Source organism: Malaclemys terrapin, chromosome 3 (assembly GCF_027887155.1).
Source record: "Malaclemys terrapin pileata isolate rMalTer1 chromosome 3, rMalTer1.hap1, whole genome shotgun sequence".
NCBI classification, from domain to species: domain Eukaryota; kingdom Metazoa; phylum Chordata; order Testudines; family Emydidae; genus Malaclemys; species Malaclemys terrapin.
Genome location: NC_071507.1, coordinates 177,707,990 through 177,728,032, shown reverse-complemented (window position 1 = coordinate 177,728,032; position 20,043 = coordinate 177,707,990). Strand labels below are relative to the sequence as shown.

Here is a 20,043-nt window from a genome sequence, read left to right as displayed (position 1 = left end):
GAGTATTTCTTTGCAAGACTGGGGCCACAAACAGATTAGGCTAGGTCTTAGTTCTAGAGACAGGTAAGAATGGTGTGCTGTCCATGTTTCCCAAAACCAGGTACACATTGGTCTTAACTAAAACCCTATATTTTCCATGATTCCGCCCTGCAGATTGAGACAATTTGGCTGTCAAATCTAAGATGTCACTTAAGAAAATTATTCCTCTCCCTTCCCACCACCCCCGCTTAAGAGGAGCAAAACCTTTTAAATGTGAACAGAATGTATCAGGTGCGGTCATGTTTTCCAGAGTCTGCAGACTGCCTGGAACAATAGCTCCAAGGGGTGTGACTTGCTCTTATTCATCATAACTGATGTAATTCTGAGCCTACTGATGACAATTTAAATGTCAGCATTATTAACTATTTCACTACTATTCATTTTTAGCAGAAACATTCAGCTAGTGCACTTATTCCATTGGCCATAGCTGAGGTGGTTACTATAGAGGATACTGGACCAAGCTTTCTGCTGTCAAATGTTGCTGGAGTGGAGAACTGTGTTTCAGCCTCAAAAAAAGTCAAGCCATCTCTGTCCACACTGATTGGACCTTTACTGTACATTGCAGTTTACCTTTAAATAAATTTTCCTTAAAACACTTCTTCCTGGAATCAATATTTTATAATAGCTTACTACTATATGTATGGTTACTTAAAACAAATCTCCACTGATATTTTTAGCACTTCTTTTTGTTTTTAGGAAGTATTAGCCTCTTGTGTTTGAAATAGCAAGATTTTAAAATCAGGATTACATGGCATTTGAATTTTGGGAGGTTGGTACTTTATTCAAATTAATTTTACAGTGGTGCACAATTTTATTGTAATTCAGTGTTCAAGAATAAAAATATTTGAAAGGGAGAAACATACAAAGGACTAGAAAAGGTTGACAGTGATGATTAAAAAAAAATCCAAATTTGCATTTAGGAACTTGTAAGAGATCAAAACATCATGTTTATGCACATCAATGGAGCTGAAAGAAAGATACTCAGGCATTTTTTATGTGGCTAACTATTGGAAACACAATGGCCCATGAAGTAACACTTCTTTTCAAAGTGTTCTGCTCTCTCAAAATATATTTTGTCAACCAAAACTAATGATCTGATACAAACAGGTTAACGTGGCATTGCAGGGCTCCTATTTGATTTTAATGGGGGTGAGGGTTTTCATACAGACATCAAATACACAGAATTTGCATTTTCTTTCTCAAAGGCATTTTTTCTTACTATCTACTCCAAGAATAGCTTAAAGGAGCTAAGATGTCTGGACCCTGTGCTTTTTAAATTCCCAGACAAAAAATTACATTAAAATGAAGCGTACGTATAAAAGAAATTAGAGTAAAATTCATTAAAGGGATCTTATAATTATCTTTAAAACTACATGTTATAAACACAAGAAACTCACAGTTAAGGTAAGCTTTAAAAGTCCAAACATTTTAACATATGGAAATTCAAAGCAACCTTAACTATGCTCTGTAGTGAGGCCATGAAATAGCCATATGCATAAAGCACTTCAGTGGTCCCAGATAAACTGATTTTTAAAAAAACATTTTTGGGGTTTGTTTTTAGCTCTATGGCATCTCCATTGCACAAAATCTCATAGCTGAGGGAATGAATGCTCTTTTCGCATTTTCAAAAGATTAAACAAATGGTCATATTTGTAACTACATTAACTACTTGCACTATAGATGATACAATGGGAAATCTAAAGGATAAGAATTTAAACTTAATTCTTGATTTCTGATGGCTATGACTATTTGCATTTCACATTATGTTCTACTGTACTACATATGTAAATACATGCTTAAATACAAAATTTGCATGAAGAGAGATTGTTCATGCAAACATACATAAAAAACCACTTATCCAATGTGTATCAGATTTATGCATATGAGTAAAGAGGATTCTTCTCTCACCCTCTGTTAAAAAGTTTCTTGTTCAAACAAGAGAATGAACCTACAGAACAAAAGCTCTTGTGATATGATACTATGTTTACATTATTCCAACCCACTTCTGTCTTGGTGAATGCATAAAAGGCAAAGTGAAAAGGAAAAAAGGTAGATGAATAATAAGCAAGTACACTGAAAAGGCAACAAAGTGTGCACACACTTTAGACTCGGTCATTTTCAAAAACAGAATATTAAATAAATTAAACTTGAAATAATATAGCTGGTATTGTAGTGTTTGTTTTCTTAAATGTGATATTTTATAGTAAATAAAATCTTAAGGCTTGGGTATACAATATATTGGCATGAAATGCAATGAGACTGAATTCAGATATCCCAATCTTCCTTCTCACAAAAGACAGCAGAAATCCATTATTGCAGTGTGAATCCAAGATGATCTTCAATCTCAGTGTCCTTTCCTCACCCCCAACCTAATCCACTAGCTGAACAGTAGCTGGGTTTGCTTTTCATGGCATGACCCAGTGGCAGAACAGTAACAAGATTTTGGAGACTAGATAGACACACCATTTGAAATGTAAACTCCTCTTCCAGTCCCGCAAGAGGCAAATGCTATTGAACTCTTACATTCTCCCGAGTAGTCTTCTGCAGTCAGATGAAAGTTGGCCATCTTTTAATCCACTTAATGTCTGCCATGTTAATTTTATATTGTTCTAGTTTCTTAATCAAAATATTTTGTGATACTAAATCAAACGCCTTACAGAAGTCTAAGTATATTACATCAACACTATTATCTTTATCAACCATACTGTAATCCCATAAAAATATATATCATGTTAGTTTGACAGCATCTATTGCATACAACAGTATGACTTTTCCGACCCAAAACCTAAATATATATATATATGGGCTGTCAAAGTGATTAAAAAAAATTTAATCGCGATTAAATGCGCAATTACAAAAATTGTGATTAATTGCGTTGTTAAATAATAATGGAATACCATTTATTTAAATATTTTTGGATGTTTTCAACATTTTCAAATATATTGATTTCAATTACAATACAGAATACGAAGTGTATAGTGGTCACTTTATATTTATTTTTTATTACAAATATTTGCACTGTGAAAAAAATAAATAGTATTTTTCACTTCACCTCATACAAATACTGTAGTGCAATCTCTTTATCATGAAAGTTGAACTTACAAATGTAGAATTATGTACAAAAAATAACTGCACTGAAAAATAAAACAATGTAAAACTTTAGAGCCTACAAGTCCACTCTGTCTGAGCGATCGGCTGAAGTAGGACTAACAAACTTGGTTACAATTTGCAGGAGAGAATGCTGCCCATTTCATGTTTACAATGTCACCTGAAAGTGAGAACAGGCATTTGCATGGCACTGTTGTAGCCGGCGTCACAAGATATTCATGTGCCAGATGCGCTAAAGATTCATATGTCCCTTCAACTTCAACCACCATTCCAGAGGACATGTGTCCATGCTGATGATGTGTTCTGCTCGATAATGATCCAAAGCAGAACGGACCGATTCATGTTCATTTTCATCATCTGAGTCAGATGCTACCAGCAGAAGGTTGATTTTCTTTTTTGTTGGTATGGGTTCTGTAGTTTCCGCATCTGAGTGTTGCTCTTTTAAGACTTCTGAAAGCATGAGCCATACCTCGTACATCTCAGATTTTGGAAGGCACTTCTGATTCTTAAACCTTGGGTCAAGTGCTGTAGCTATTTTTAGAAATCTCACATTGGTATCTTCTTTGCGTTTTGTCTGCTACGAAGTGTTCTTAAAACAAACATGTGCTGGGTCATCATCCGAGACTGCTATAACATGAAATATATGGCAGAATGCAGGTAAAACAGAGCCAAAGACATACAGTTCTCCCCCAAGGAGTTCAGTCACAAATTTAATTAATGCATTATTTTTTAACAAGCATCATCAGCATGGAAGCATGTCTTCTGGAATGGTGACTGAAGCATGAAGGGCCATACGAATTTTTTTTGAGAGCAGTTATGTAACAAAACAACAAAAATATCTACATTTGTAAGTTGAACTTTCATGATAAAGAGATTGCACTACAGTACTTGTATGAGGTGAATTGAAAAATACTATTTCTTTTATCAATTTTACAGTGCAAATATTTGTAATAAAAATAATAATATAAAATGAGCACTATACATTTTGTATTCTGTGTTGTAATAGAAATCAATATATTTGAAAATGGAGAAAAACATCCAAAAATATTTAATAAATTTAAATTGGTTTTCTCTTAACAGTGAGATAAATTGCGATTAATTTTTTTATCACGATTAATTTTTTATATGTATTAAAAAAACAGCTTAGCATAGGTAAGTCACTAGTCAATGCACAGTCTCAGTCCAGAACTCTCACAATAAATATCTTGTTTAATAAAAATAAAATACCTTACAAAATTTAATTTTAAGGAGAAACTTTTTCATGAACATTCAACACATTTCCAACTAGAGTCAGATACTTACTTCTCATTACATAGTTTAACTGTACACAGCCAATACTTGGTGTTCATGGTTGTAAGTGAATTGCCTTTTTCTTGCAAAACTCCCTCTAGGATATGCCCATGAAAACAATTCCCATCTGTGTTTTCTTCAGCCCAGTTTAACTGGAAACTTGAAGGGCTTTGCTTTTCAGCAACTTGCATTGAACCAGACAGTGCGCCAAACTGTCTTTGTAAGTTCACTACCATTTCTGTACAAAGAGAAACAAAAACCTAAGCCACAATGTCTCATCTCATTTTCCCACAGAATTTACCTTTCTACACAGAACATTAAAATTCTGTTTTAAAAAAGTAATTTGAATTTGTTCTTTTTCCTACCTCTGCATGATATATAGAGAAAGCCTGAAATGTTTATTTTTCTTCTTCTTCTTCCTTTTTACATTTGAAATTCAAGTCAGTCTATTCTAAAAACCTCTATGGTGACTGGAACTATTATTAAAGTTATGACCCCATGTAAGTAAAGAGACTAAAAGTTATAGAGGACCTGAGAGGAGAAGTAATTTTAAATCAGATTGTTTAGAGGTCTTTTTAAAAAACATATTAAACTCCATATTCTAATGAACATTTTGAAGAAAGGATGTTTTAAGAATTCAAACACCATTACCCCACCAGTTATGCTATCAGAGCCCACAACACATGCTCAGACTCCCAAGAGGTACTCCAGCAAAAAAAGTGAAGACCAAACAGACTTTCCCAATACCTTTACAATAAAAATCCTGTAAAAAGAAAGCTTAAAAAACACAGGCTGTCTTTATACATAATAAAATAGCATAAAAAGGACAAAAGTTCAATTACTAAAAAATCCATTTCAAGTCTCTTGTAATATAAACAATGTATTCTGGTACTCTCATTCTAAATCCCTTTGATAAACAAAAACTTGAACAGGGAAAAAAGACAAGAAAATATTAGCATTGTATTGCTCACATTGTTGGCTAAATGAAATTATACTCACGTCTTTTCTTAAGAACTACAGATTTTTCCTTGGCTGAGTAGAATAGTGGTTTTTCACATTTCCACAGACACCTATCAGTGAAAGAAATACAACCTGGTGAAAAAATAAAAACCAGCACAACCATAGCCAAACAAACAAGAAAAGGCAGTCATTTCTCAGGATTGTTATTACAAGTATCCAATGTTTTAGGAATAACCTCAAGTTGGTAAGTGCCCAGTACCATTATTCCCCACCATGCATAAGAGAAGTCTCTCTTCTGTGGGGGTAGAAGAAGTGCTCTTCATCAATTTTTCACCATTTATTGTAATCAGTTTTGATAGCTTTAGTAATTCAGTCACTGGTCACAGAGAGTTTCCATTTAATGAATATGTCAGGCCAAAGTTCTAAGCGTGACGGGAGAAAGAGCATAAGGATTTATTAATTTGCTTTACTCCTCCAAGCTCATGCGACAGAAATAAGGGTGAAATCCTGGCCCCACTGAAGTCACTGAGGCCAGGATTTCACCCCAGATGTTCAACCTCAAAAAAAGTGAGGTACTGAACAATAGCATACCGGGCTCTTTCTTCATCTAATTTCTTCTGTTCCACATCCACAGACTTCTTCATAATCTTGTACCACTTTTTGAAATCAAACCACAGGCAGCCTGAAGTAAAATCCAAAATTTAGTTTTAGGAAAAGTGATAGAGCACAATAAAATACAGAATGTTCGAAAGATAGTAGCAGTTAGACCCTGAGCTTTCTTTTTAAACAGGTATATTGCATATCCTAGACTCTAGATGCCTTAAAAAATAAATCAAACAAAGCAGCAGGCAGTGAAGAAACCTATAGGATACCATCAGGGATGTGGAGGAGCCAAATAAGTGGGAGTGAATTGTATGTCTTTAGCTCAGCTCATATAAACACCTTACACTTCTTTGGTTTTCACTCTTTGGCCCTTACCCTGCTGCTAAGAATAGCAGGAGTTAATAAGGCATTTTTCTCCCTAAGCTCCATGATTCATCCTTAAAGAGGTGGTTTGATTTAGATTTAACCCTCCCTCTCTAGAGAATAAACCTTTCACCTTTGCAACATGAATTGGCCTCCATACATATGGAATGTGAACTGTTCAAAGGAATAATGAAGGTTGACAGGTCAAGAATTTTAGCTACTTTTAAAGTATTCTTTTTAATTATTTTTTTAAAGTATTCATGGGATTCTGAAAAGTTTAATCAGCTCCCAAAACCATGAAAAATAGCCTTCTCTGCTAGGCATCCTGCAAACAAAATGCCAACCCATATTCCTCCTGCCCCTCCAAAACTCCAATGTCATATCATCCTTCCATATTTATGATTAAATAGAGTAATGAAACATATAGCACTAAAAAACCCCCAAACCCCTGTCCTGTGATTTGAGAATAAGTACCTCTCAATTTATGCCTGAACTGTACCACATATGCATTTAAGCAACATACCTAGCACCTACTGTCCCATGACAAGAGGCGTAAGTATGACTTCAGTAAATAAGCATTGTACAGTAATTATAAGGATTCCAAACAGAACCAAGGTGAGGAGTATATTTCAAATAAAACATGCTTAAATAACTAATTTTTGAACTTACAAGGTATTGTTTACTCCAAAAAGCAGTGATGTGTATATTCCATGAAGAACAAAATATACATGATATAGCCAAAACTTTTGAGTTGAATTCAAAGAATGCAAGAGCAGAAATAACAGAAGCTATTAAAACTTTAAATATTTTTCAGAAAATAAAGTGGAAATGTTTTAAATTTCTATCTAGTCTTGCCCAACATTACAAATTAACAGTTCATACTGCAAATGTACATGCTAATGCAGATCCAACAACTCTGCAAATGGGCTTCTAGATTTTTAAATTTACCCCAAAGGAGTAATTGATGCACCATAAAAAAATTGATGAAAGCCAAAAAAAAAAAACCCTCCCCCAAACCCGACATTCTTAGGGTTAATAAGTCCATGCCCTACTTAGTTTAATCACAAAATTTCATTTTAAAAATTATATTAGATTCTTTCCACTGACATACCTTCTTTGTTCTTTTGATTTCTTTTTCCAGCAAAGTTTGCATTTAACCTGAAAATATATATATTTATCAGATGGATTGTTTTTTTGAATCTTACTTTCCACTTCTGAAACTTTCAAAAAAATTTATTTAAAACAAAACCACTGACACCAAAAATTCCACCCATTTTATCCTTAATCCTATCTTTAAAACAATCAGATTTGGTTATCAATGTAGTCACCTGAGATGTGAACTATTGCTTACTTTTAAACTAAAATTATTAGTTAGCTAAAGGTACAGTAGCATTAAATAACAGATCATGAGTTATAGCAAGAAACTGACATTGCCTATTATTGAATCTGCTTTCCATTCTTTGGGCCTGAGTTAGCGGTTTAAAAAAAGTTTTAGTGCAACATGTTAGAAAATTTGGGCCCTTCTGACGTGAAAGTTTGCTCATAAAACATACTTACCATTCATATTGATCATCTAGTAAAAATAGTAATTTGAGCACTACTATAATGATGGCTGCAGCAAGAACATCATATTTTACTTTCCTTGCTGATTTATTCACAGGATCAAGTGTCAGAAAGTCTGTTTCTCCAACATGGATCTTTTTTACCACTCTGCAAGTCCAATCGTGCAATTCATCTAATTAAGAAAAAAAAGTAAAGTAAAATATTGTTAAATAAGCTGTACAGACATGCTAAATATGCCGGTTAGCAATATGCCAGTTTCTAACACCTTATAAATACACAGATTTTTTAAAATACAACTTTTTACCAATATTAACTAAATTAACCCTCAGAACACTCCTATGAGGTAGGCCAGTATGATTTAAAATATATACTATGAAATAGGGAAGAAAAATTACACTGAATAAAATACTCATTGGACCCTTTGGATGGAATAATGATGTTGCTAGGCCACCCTGGTCATACCCTAGGTATGGCAGATCTTAAATACATGTTGTACAATCTTTAACTTGCAGGATCAGGGTCTAACTTTACTACTTCAAGTAGCCCTGTAGCTTTAAATAGGACTACTCCCAGTAATAAAACTAAATGTGTGTGTAAGTGATTGCAGAAATAAGGCCTGAAGTGACACAGTTTAAAGTTTATAATGCTAATCTTAACTACTCTTTGTTTAAACCGCAAAAGGAAAGAAATTCAGAGACATCAATATTATTCCAACATCAGTTGTACTGCATCTGAACAGTCCAATATTACTGTATATTTATTTTCACTGGTGCAAAATCCCCACATTTCTTACCTTTCCAGTTTAGCAAGAAACTCAGGAACTGATTACATCATCAGATTCCAAAAAGATTAGCAATATCTTGCTATATTCTGACTGCGTACATCAGTTCAGCTATACTTTCTATTCCCACAACAGCTATTGCTTGTAAGATGTTAAATTAGTACAAGACCTGATCCATAATTTTCCAATTGTCACCCTCATACACAACACTAAACACACAACAGAGAATATGCATCAAACCACTACAATCCCTGAAAATAAAATGTTACCAACAATAGCAACTTTTACACAAGAAAATTTCAATATGTTTAAATAGTGAATATTAAAAGAAAAAATGACTTCTCATAATTCCACACTGTACCAAGGGGATATTATCAATTCACTGTAGCCTACATCACATAATATATTCCCAGCCAGCCCCCTTTTTTTTTTTTTTTTTTTTTTTTTTTTTTTTAAGGTTTTTATTAAGGCAAAGTTACAATAAAACGTTAACATACTACAGCATACATTACTTATTCAGGATCAGATTAATATCCAAAGAACCTGGCTAAAGCTTCTGGATTCCAGGTTGGAAAGCCCTCCCTCCTCTGAGAAAGCTAGAAATGGTAACCACATTTTTAAATAACTATCATCTTTTTGGTGATTCTCTTGGTACAACAGCTTTTCCATTACAAGGACAATCCATATTTTACTATACCACAATTCCAAAGGAGGAAGGATCACCTATTTCCAGTAATGTGCAACACAAAGTCTAGCTGCTAACAATAAAAATATATTTTGTCATTTTGTTTAAATGTAGATCCTTTCCTGGAGCAATAAGTAAGCAGATCAGGGGATTTCTAACAAGTTAGTATTCTGTCATAGAATCAATGTCTTTAATAATTTCCTCCCAAAACAGTCTAATTCCTGGACACAATCACATGTGCAAGTATTTTCCCCTTTCCCTGCAACCCCTCTAACACAGCACTTTCCTAGTAACAAATACAGGATGGATCTTAATTGGAGTCAAATGCCAGCTACACAGTAATTTATACAAATTTTCTTTATGAGCTACACAAATTGAAGATATATATCCCTTTTCCCTTACAGAGACACAGTCATCCAGATCAATTTCTTTGTCCAAATCCCTCTCCCATCCTGTTATTCCTTTTTCAGATAGTCACAAATTTTTTATGTTAAGTTTTATTGTAGATTCCATTTGTTGTTCCTTTGTAACTATTCTTCTTTTGTAATAATTTTAAAAGGTCTGACAACTCTGAATTTCTTTGTAGTAAGTCTGAAAACTGCAGACCTACAGACCATCCTCAATTCACTTCGTTGATATTTCAAGATTTCAAAATTATGTGATGTTATATATAGTGCAAAGCTACACAGGCACAGAATGATTAAAAGATGGAATGTCCAGTCTGGAATTTTAGCCCTAAATGTGAGGTTTCTTCTTTTTACACTTTCAAATGTGACCTTAAATAAGAATTGTAAGCTCACACGGTGAGAAGAATTGTTGTATACTCATAAAATATCTGATATGTATGAAAATAATAAATGACCATTTCTAAATTATTTGGTGAAATCAGCCATCTTGACTAACTGGGACATTTGTGATACCTGCAGCATAGAAGCTCAATATATATAGCATATATACTAGTTTCTATAGTCATTTGTTAGACAATCTTGAATGTTTACTATTTAAACAAAAAAACATGAAATGTTTACATAGCACTAATACTGATGTTAACTCAGAAATCAGGCAAGTCAGAAACTGGTTTACAGTCCCTGACACCGTGACCCCAGAGAACTAGAATCACAAGGTACTTTTCATTTCAGTTTGTAAATACTGAGAAATCTCCAGCTGAGCTTCAGATAATTGTATAGAGAAAAAATGGGATTATTTCTTTCAATTTCTGTGATCAGATTTTATATATTTTAATATAACTTTAACTGAAAACTTACTGAAATTAGTTACAGCTTGCATAGAAAATAAGATTCTCAAAAGTCACTTTTAAAAATGAATACTAGCTATTCAAATGTATGTCAAAACATGTTTACATTGAGATTAAAGCAACAGAAGCAATTGCAATATGAACTCCATGATTTCCACTTTAAACTCTGTTTTTAGGAAGTGTCCCCCAACTACAGTGGCACTCAAGAACAACCTTATAAAAATTCATGTATATAATGAACATCAGCTCTCATGAAATTAAAAATGAGTACCACACATAGGGCTTGATCCTGCAAAGTGCTCTCCTCCAACCCAGCAAAGTACTTAACCACATGCTTAACTTTAAGAATATGAACAGTCCTAAGGACGATTGGCAGGACTATTTACATGCTTAAAGTAAGCACATTGTTAAGCACTTTGCTGGGTCGGGGTCAGGGTGCTCAGAGCCTTGCAGGATCAAGCCCATAATGTTTCAATGTTCAGACAACTTATTACATTATTTCTGTAGTAATTATCTTCGGGGTTCCATATCTAAATGTTAAGAAACTTAGAAGGAAGAGGGGAAGCACTGTCATAACAGTATGATAAGGCTAGTATGTGAATAGTTCATCAGTTCCTTTGTTAGAGAGCCTTAGCAGATTTATAGAATGCAAAAATCAAGATTTAATTAGACGGTAAGTTTTAGAGAGTATTTACCAGGTAAGTTGGCTTCCATCAGATATTTAATGCACAAGATGTTTGGATGAAGAAAGCAGCTATCAGTTATAGCTGGAAAACAAGGCAAATCTAAAAACGCTGCAAGTTCAGACATCTTGTTATGCACATCTTCATATACAGGCCAAGACTGAAAGACAAAATAGGTTTAAAGTTTCTTCTGTTTTGCTTTTTTTTTTACTCCAGCATCTTTAGCTAACCTTTCTTAATTCAAATTCCACATTATTGTTATATAGAAACGTTCATGCCCTTCCCCGAGCACTTCTACAAGCATTGGTATTATGCAGGATGCTCTTTGGAGCTGGAACTTTGTTCATGACATGTGTTTGTGAGGCAGCAAGCATATTTTTGGGTTCTCAAAAAAACCCTAAAGCACTGCAAATGGAGCATGACATCTCAAAGGTAGACAAATAACCAAATCTGTAGCTCTGTAACATAACTTCATACAAAAATCCCTTTCAAATTTCCATACCTATTCATAGAAATAATCTTGCAACTGTCTCCTTTCAAATCTATTAACCACATGAAGAAAAATCTCCAAGCTTCCACTGTAACATTAATTCTAGATAAAAACATTCCTTATGGTGAGACTCTGTTATTTAGTCAAAATGAGCTCAACAGGATTACCTGAGGAATAAAGAACATAAAGGGCAGCAGAATTTGACCTCATTTCTCAAGAGTAACAAGGTGGGTGAGGTAATATCTTTTATTGGACCAACTTTTGTTGGTGAGAGACACACGTTTTTGAGCTTACATAGAGCTCTTCTTCAGGTCTGGAAAACTTACTCAAAGTGTCACAGCTAAACGCAAGGTAGAACAGATTGCTTAGTATAAGTAGTTCACATATATTTCAAGGGACCATTCAAGGTAAAGTGTCCTATTACCATCCCTCCAGTCACAAGGAGACAAGGACGGTTGTTAGTGAATGATAGATTTTTGTAATAAGCCATAAATCCAGTGTGTCTATTCAGTGTATGATTTTTAGCATCTAGCAAACTTATGAATTTAAGCTCCCAGGCTCATCTTTTGAAAGTGTGCAGGTTTCCTTGGGGGATGAGGACTGATAGGTCAGATATTGAATGATCACGTTGCGAAAAGTGGTCACCCACAGATGGGGTATTTTTGTCTTTCATCATTTTGCTGTGTGAGTTTATTCAAGAGTGTGGCAATTATGGGTGTAACCACATATAGTTACTATTTGAGCATTTAGTGCACTGGATGAGATACACCACGTTGTGATAGGCATGTCTTGAAAGGTGTGTTCATCATTGTAATAGTGGAGCTATGTCTGCAAGTTTTGCATCTATTTTTCTGGCATGGTCTGGTGCCGCTTTGAGTTGACATGTCCTGGTCTATGGGGACTTTGCTTCTGATGATGAGTATGGAGAGGTTGGTGGGGTGTTTGAAGGCCAGAAGAGGCGGTTCAGGAAAGATTTATTTCAGGATGGTGGTCTTCATTGAGTATGGATTGTACTTGTTTGATAATACCCCATATGGGTGCCAGTGTGGGGTGACAGGTGACAACTGGAGGTGGGCGATTGGAGAGGGCTTTATTTCTGTGTTGAAGCAGGTTCTCTTGGGTATTTGGGTGACCCATTTCATGATGTGATCTACTTCTCTGATGGAGCATCCTTGTTCGGTGAAGGTGGTTTTGATTGTGTTACGATGTATATCCTGGACTTCCTCCTCAGAGCATATTCTCTGGATCTGAGTGTCTTGCTGTAGATAACAGATTTCTTTGTAGGTTTCGGATGGTTACTGGATGTATGAAGGTAGGGATGGTGATCAATGGGTTTCTTGCATATATTTGTTTCTAGGGTTCCATTGTTGAAGCTGCTCATGGTGTCCAGGAAGTTAATGCTGGTGTGGGACTGTTTCAGAGAGAGTTTAATGGACAGGTGGTGGTTAATAAAGTTTTGGTGAAAATCTAAGAAGGAGCTGAAGTCATCTGTCCAGTGGATGAAAATATCTTCGATGCATCGCTGGTGCACCATTGGTTTCATGGTGCATTTGCCCAGCAATTCTTCAAGGTAGCCCATAAAGAGGTTGGCATTTTGGAGCGCTATCCTAGTACCCAGGGTTGTTCCCAAGATTTGGGTAAAATGTGTTTTGTTGAATGTAAAATTGTTATGGGTGAGAATGAAATGGATGAATTTGGCGATGTGTCTGGGGTGGATATCTGAGAGTTGTCCATTGTCTTGTAAATATTAGAGCAGGCAGCTAAGCCATCATTGGAGGGATGATCGTGTACAGGGAGGTGACCTCCTGGTAGTAAAGATGGTGTTCTGAGGAAGGTTGTGAATATTGTGAAGTTTGTGGAGGAAGTTAGTTGGAAGAAGCTAATCCTTTGTGTGATGAGTGGTTTGAGGATGGTTTCTATGAGTCCCAATATTCCTTCAGTAGGAGTGCCGTGGCCAGATATTATCGGTTCCCTTGTTTGTGTATCTTGGGAAGCATACAGACGTTCGTGGAGGATGAGTATGTAGAATCTCTTGGAGTTGTTTGAGGAGGGGGGATTTGATGAGATTCTTAAATTCCTGTGTAAATTGTTGTGTGGGGTCTTCTTTGAGTTCTTTATAGTAGGTGGTCTGAATAGTGACAGTGGATTTATGGCTTATTGCAACAATCTATAATCCACTAAAAACCCCTCCCCTCCCTGCAGCTGCTTCTCCTCCCCCTTTCTTTCCTCTGCTATTTAATGTTTCTGGCCCCAATTCAGCAAAGTAGTAAAGCATGTGCTTATGTCTATTCATATTTAGCAAAATATTTAAGCACATACATCACTATAGTGTCAATTTTAAGCACACGCTTAATTCAGTGCAGGCTTTACTGCTCTGCTGACTAAGAATGAACTGCTAAACTGGGACCTCTATTTTTGAAATCTTATAACCCAGGTTAAAAAAAAAGCCGAATAATTATGCTACCAACAACAACTGAAATTCAATAGTCTCTTTTTGTTCCATTATGTGATGTTTAACTCTTTTAATATAGGCAATTCAACTGCCATTCACACTTAACAGTTTTGAATGATTGCTAACAGTATTTCCATTTTTAAAAAGTGCCCCAAGCCGGCAATTAATTAAGAATGTGATTAACTTTAAGCATGTGAATAGTTCTATTGAAGTCACTTAAAGTTACAGGAGTAACTTTTATAACTGTTTTCTAAACAAACAGTGATGAAATGTAATCTACTCACCTGTTAGACTTATCTTGAGAAAGAAGAAATACATGTGTTACCAGAATACTACAAAAATCAAGGTTTACAGTCCCCTCCAATCATTCTAAGAAACAATTCATCAGCTTTACAACAGAATAATCGTTGAACAAAATTTAAATAGTCAGGATTTCAAGTTTGAAATTATATACATTCTTTGATATCCCACTGATTTTGAAATGTATGCATCATTTTCCTAGTGTTCTGAAAGAGCACACTGGAAAATCAACAAATAATGCAAATAGATACAGTGCAAAAATAATATACTTAATTAGATATAGTGGAGACAGAACTTTCCCATGAGACTAAGAAATGCAAATACTGATCTGCCCAAATATCAATCAGGCCCCGTGTTAAAGATGAAAAGTGAGGTACATAAGGAATTCATAGCAGCTTAAATGCATCCTTTTTAAGTCACTAAACAAACATCACCACTAGGGTTACCATATTTTGTGCCTCCTAATGGAGGACACTCCCGGGGGGGGCGGCCCCGCCCCCAGCCCCGCCCACGCCCCCGCCCCAACTCCGCCCCCTCCCAAAGTCTCCGCCCCCTCCCCTGCTTGAAGCCTGAAGCAGGTAAGGGAAGGGGGGGGGAAGGGAGAAGGAGGCGCGGCCCAGGCTGGCCCCCGGCGGCTCCAGCCTGGGTCGGCTCGGGCCCTGGCCGACCACCCCCGGCGCACCCCCCGGCTCCCAGCCCCGCGGCCCGGCTCCCGGCTCCCCGACCCCGGCCCGGCTCCCCGACCCCGGCCCGGCTCCCGGCTCCCCGACCCCGGCCCGGCTCCCAGCCCCGCGGCCCGGCTCCCGGCTCCCCGACCCCGGCCCGGCTCCCAGCCCCGCGGGCCCGGCTCGGCTCCCAGCCCCGCGGGCCCGGCTCGGCTCCCAGCCCCGCGGGCCCGGCTCGGCTCCCAGCCCCGCGGGCCCGGCCCGGCTCCCAGCCCCGCGGGCCCGGCCCCGCGGGCCCGGACCGGCCCGGCACTGCGACCCTGGCCCGGCCGGGCACCATGCCCCCGGCCCCGCACAAAGAGGCCCCGGCCGAGCCTCCCGATTTTCCCGGACATGCCCGGCTTTGGGGGATTTCCCCCCGGACGGGGATTTGAGCCCCCAAAAGCCGGACATGTCCGGGAAAATCCGGACGTATGGTAACCCTAATCACCACTGTTATTTAAGCATTCACGGTACTTCACAAAAGATTATAATTAGCTTTTGTTCAATTTTTTCAAACCAAATTCAAGGTTTAATTTTATGATAAGATGGTAAAGATCAGCTTTTTAAGTGATGTAAAATACTACTCCCTAAATAATAGTATTTTGTTTGCAGTGAAAAACACCACCACAAATAGTTCAAAAGGATACCAACAACCTAAATACTACAGTGTGGCCTCTTTTTAAGGATGTTTTTGAGTATAAATAGACAGGAGTGCTCTCCCCTGGGTATGTGTTCACAATGGATTTAGTAGAATTGGGACATACAATACACTGGGAGGGGCACACTAATTCATGACAAGGCCTCCCCAACCAAACCCTTCTCTTGATTCCTCCTTCCTCCTGTGGTTTAAACCCCAACAGCCTGTTTACATTTACTGTAACACTCAAGTATTTTTCCTATTACAAAGGGATAGATAATTACAATGCTAGATTGAGTGACTTATGCATTGCCAAAAGGACATAGTAGTGATTCTGTTTTCTTCATGTCTGTAAATAGCAAAGTTAAAGTTAAACAACACACACGATAATTTTCTATCAGGAACCTAGTTAGTTGAGGATGACAATGGCTGTAGAGAGCTCTATCATTCAGAAAGCACTGAAACATCTTAATCACAACAAACATTTTACACAGTTTAATGTCAAAAGAGCTATTAGCTTTTGCAGTGAAGTCCCCATGTGAAAATTTTCACTCCTACTTCTGCAGAGTCTACCACACAAATAATGTATTCATGTTACAGTAAAGGGGGGTTTATAAAATACGTTCCCATATCTGGATACACATACATTCACTGTAGACAAACTTATAGCAAACGTCAAACTGCCCTGCCTCAAAACTCATCACCTTCCACCCATCTACTTGTGTGTCCCTCCCCAGAAAAAGCCTGATAGAACAAGTCATCATGAAAGTCAACCAAGACAGGCTTCGATTAACCAACAAGGGAAGCAAGTTTTGGAGTCACGGCCCTCTCAACTGAGAATGCCCTGCCTCCAGCACCTCATGATTAAATTCAGGGAAGGTGTGGTTGGAGATGTTAGATCATATGCCTCAGATTACCAAAGTATAATTTTTTTTTGTTACCTAATCCCAAAGTTTCTCTTCACATTACATATTTTCAGCTGTGTTTGTGCTAAATATTTACAAGGGTTCCCCTATCCATCTCATTCTGGAATTACTGTGCTTTTGTTTACTGTTCCCAGTCCTTGGGAGTCCCCCAAACAGTTTGTAACTCTCAGCTACAAGTTCATGACGGCATTTTAAAATTCCAAGGATCAAAGACAGAAGAACCATTATAATACGTATGACAACCAGCTAGTAGTCTTCTCATACTTTTGGCAAACTGGAGTTTTTTTGAAGACTGATGTGGGAGATTCAGTGACTTGTCTGTATGTGGATGCAACTGCTCTTGGGCAACTTTTTGGTCTTTGAAAGGTCCTTTATCTCTTGTCCCCACATATTATAAAACAAGATACTTTGAATCTAGAAGGTAATAAGGGAATTTGATACTACATGAGAATATCTACTATACTTTTATCCCTCACTGTTTAATTTAACTCACAAGGCAGACTATTCTGTAGGAAAATTAGCACCTAGAATATGGTATCCAGAGTGCTACTTGTTGGATTGTTTCAGTTAGCTAATTCTTTTATCATTCAGAGCTCTCTGGGAGAATTTTTTTCCTGTAATAGAAGAGGAGGACAAACTAGTTCCCACAAAGTAGATGATCCAAATTGCTACTATGAATAATCAGGGCATAGAAACAGGTAATTGTTTTGGGTGAGCCCAGATTGCATCCTCTCATGCTTGTTATGACAGTATCAGAATGTTGCTGATCAACATGTAAAAAACTGAGAACCTATTGGCTAACTTTTCAGATGCATTTTCTTCCTGCTTCTCTTAGACTGAGGGTTCGCAAACTTTTTATTACCATGGATCACATCTCAATAGAGAAAGCCAATGGACCATTTCTCCTCTCATTTGTGATCACATAACATCCCTGTAGCAATTGTTTTGCATGTATGGGAAGAAGAAATCCTGATATCTAGACTGCATGTCCAGGAACGAAGGGACCAAGTGGTGATCCCACTTTAATGTGATAAGGATCTATCCTTCTTGAATTTGCTATGCAGTCGTCTTTGCTGTTGATTTAATTTTCTCTTCTTCTGTTTTATTCCTCTCTCCCTGTACATTTTTGAACTGATTATTCCTTTTCCTTTTGACCATGCTTTGCTTCCACTTGGTCCCTTCGTTCCTGGATATGCAGTCTAGATATCAGGATTTCTTCTTCCCATGCTCCTCTGGGCATATTGACTAGTTGTCTTGTTCTCTACACCTCTGAACATTCCCCTACTGATAGTGGTCAGCAGCTGCAGTCGCTGAAAGGGTCTCCTTTTTCCATCTCCTCTTTAGCAGTGAACCTGGTAGAGGCCAATCCTGCCTCCTATTTTCCAGCAACACCTCTACCCTATATAACGCAACCGATATAACACAAATTCAGATACAACGCGGTAAAGCAGCGCCTCTGGGGGGGCGGGACTGCGCACTCCGGCGGATCAAAGCAAGTTCAATATAAAGCGGTTTCACCTATAACGCAGTAAGATTTTTTGGCTCTCGAGGACAGCGTTATATCGGGGGTGGAGGTGTACTTTTACATGTGTCCAGATGCCTCTTTGAAATGAAGAGGCTTAATACTTGTGGGACTATCTGAAAAGATTCTCACCTATCTGAAGCAGCCTATGACCAGCCACCTCTCCCCAGACTAGTTTGGAAAAATGTGCTAGGGTGACAAGGCCCACTGACTAGGATATTGATTATTCCAATATGAAGGCTTAGGCGAAGATCAAGCTATGATTTGGGGGGGTAGGGGGATTTTAAAAAATTATAACTACACCCAAAAGTTGGTGCAACACATATATTCTTTATAAAGGCAAATATAAACACAAAACACAGTAAGCTATTTATTGTAAAAGAGCTAGTAAATCAAGTTTGTAAACTAGAATAACCTGCATGTGTCTAATAATCTGAAATGTGGTGCAGTAAGGAGCCATAGCTTCTGGGTGATGCAGAAGTGTTAATATAACCACTAGCTGATTTCATAACAGAGCTGACACTAGTTCCAATAACTGTGCCAGGTGTGAAATTTACAACCAAACTGATTGTGACGGGTTGGATCACAGAACCCCCCTTGGGGGCTGCCACCCGATGTGCCAAGACTACCTCTGCTCCTGCTTTCCCTGCCAGCTCGGGACCCCAGCACCCTATCTTGCTGAGCCAGACATGCCCATCTGCACCACAAAGACCCAGGGTCTGAATTACTTGCCCCAAAGCTGCAGGTTTACCTGAAAGCAGCTAACAGAAGTGTTCCTGTCTTTAACACTCAGATGTCCAACTCCCAATGGGGTCTAAACCCAAATAAATCCGTTTTACCCTGTATAAAGCTTATACAGGGTAAACTCATAAATTGTTCACCCTCTATAACACTGATAGAGAGATAGGCACAGTTGTTTGTTCCCCCAGGTATTAATAAGTAAAAAGTGATTTTATTAAATACAGAAAGTAGGATTTAAGTGGTTCCAAGTAGTAACAGACAGAACAAAGTAAGTCACCAAGCAAAATAAAATAAAACGCGCAAATCTATGTCTAATCAAACTGAATACAGATAATCTCACCCTCAGAGATGCTTCAGTACGATTTCTCCTCAGACTGGACACCTTCCAGGCCTGGGCACAATTCTTTCCCCTGGTACAGCTCTTGTTTCAGCTCAGGTGGTAGCTAGGGGATTCTTCATGATGGCTCCCCTCCCTTTGTTCTGTTCCACACCTTTATATATCTTTTGCATAAGGCAGGAATCCTTTGTCCCTCTCTGGGTTCCCACCCCTCCTTCTCAATGGAAAGACACCAGGTTAAAGATGGATTCCAGTTCAGGTGACATGATCACATGTCACTGCAAGACTTCATTGCCCACTTGCAAGCACACATGTACACAGGAAGACTTACAAGTAAAACACAGCCATCTGCAGTCAGCTGTCCTGGTTAATGGGAGTCATCAAGATTCCAAACCACCATTAATGGCCCACACTTTGCATAATTACAATAGGCCCTCAGAGTTATATTTCATATTTCTAGTTTCAGATACAAGAGTGGTACATTTATACAAATAGGATGATCACACTTAGTAGATTATAAGCTTTGTAATGATACCTTACAAGAGACCCTTTGCATGAAGCATATTCCGGATACATTATATTCACTCATTAGCATATTTTT

The 20,043-nt window shown here is 37.7% G+C and overlaps 1 protein-coding gene across 2 annotated transcripts in view; it reads right to left on the bottom strand.

Annotated features, from left to right (window-relative positions):
- Positions 1 to 20,043, bottom strand: part of TAF1B (TATA-box binding protein associated factor, RNA polymerase I subunit B) — a 58,967-nt gene that overhangs the window by 4,197 nt on the left and 34,727 nt on the right. For both annotated transcript variants that reach the window (XM_054024437.1, XM_054024439.1), the window contains 6 exons: positions 11,343 to 11,490; positions 7,921 to 8,098; positions 7,475 to 7,521; positions 5,989 to 6,079; positions 5,437 to 5,507; positions 4,450 to 4,675 (listed from right to left, as the gene is read on the bottom strand). In XM_054024437.1, the coding sequence (XP_053880412.1) occupies positions 4,450 to 4,675; positions 5,437 to 5,507; positions 5,989 to 6,079; positions 7,475 to 7,521; positions 7,921 to 8,098; positions 11,343 to 11,490 (761 nt within the window). The remainder of the gene's footprint in view (positions 1 to 4,449; positions 4,676 to 5,436; positions 5,508 to 5,988; positions 6,080 to 7,474; positions 7,522 to 7,920; positions 8,099 to 11,342; positions 11,491 to 20,043) is intronic.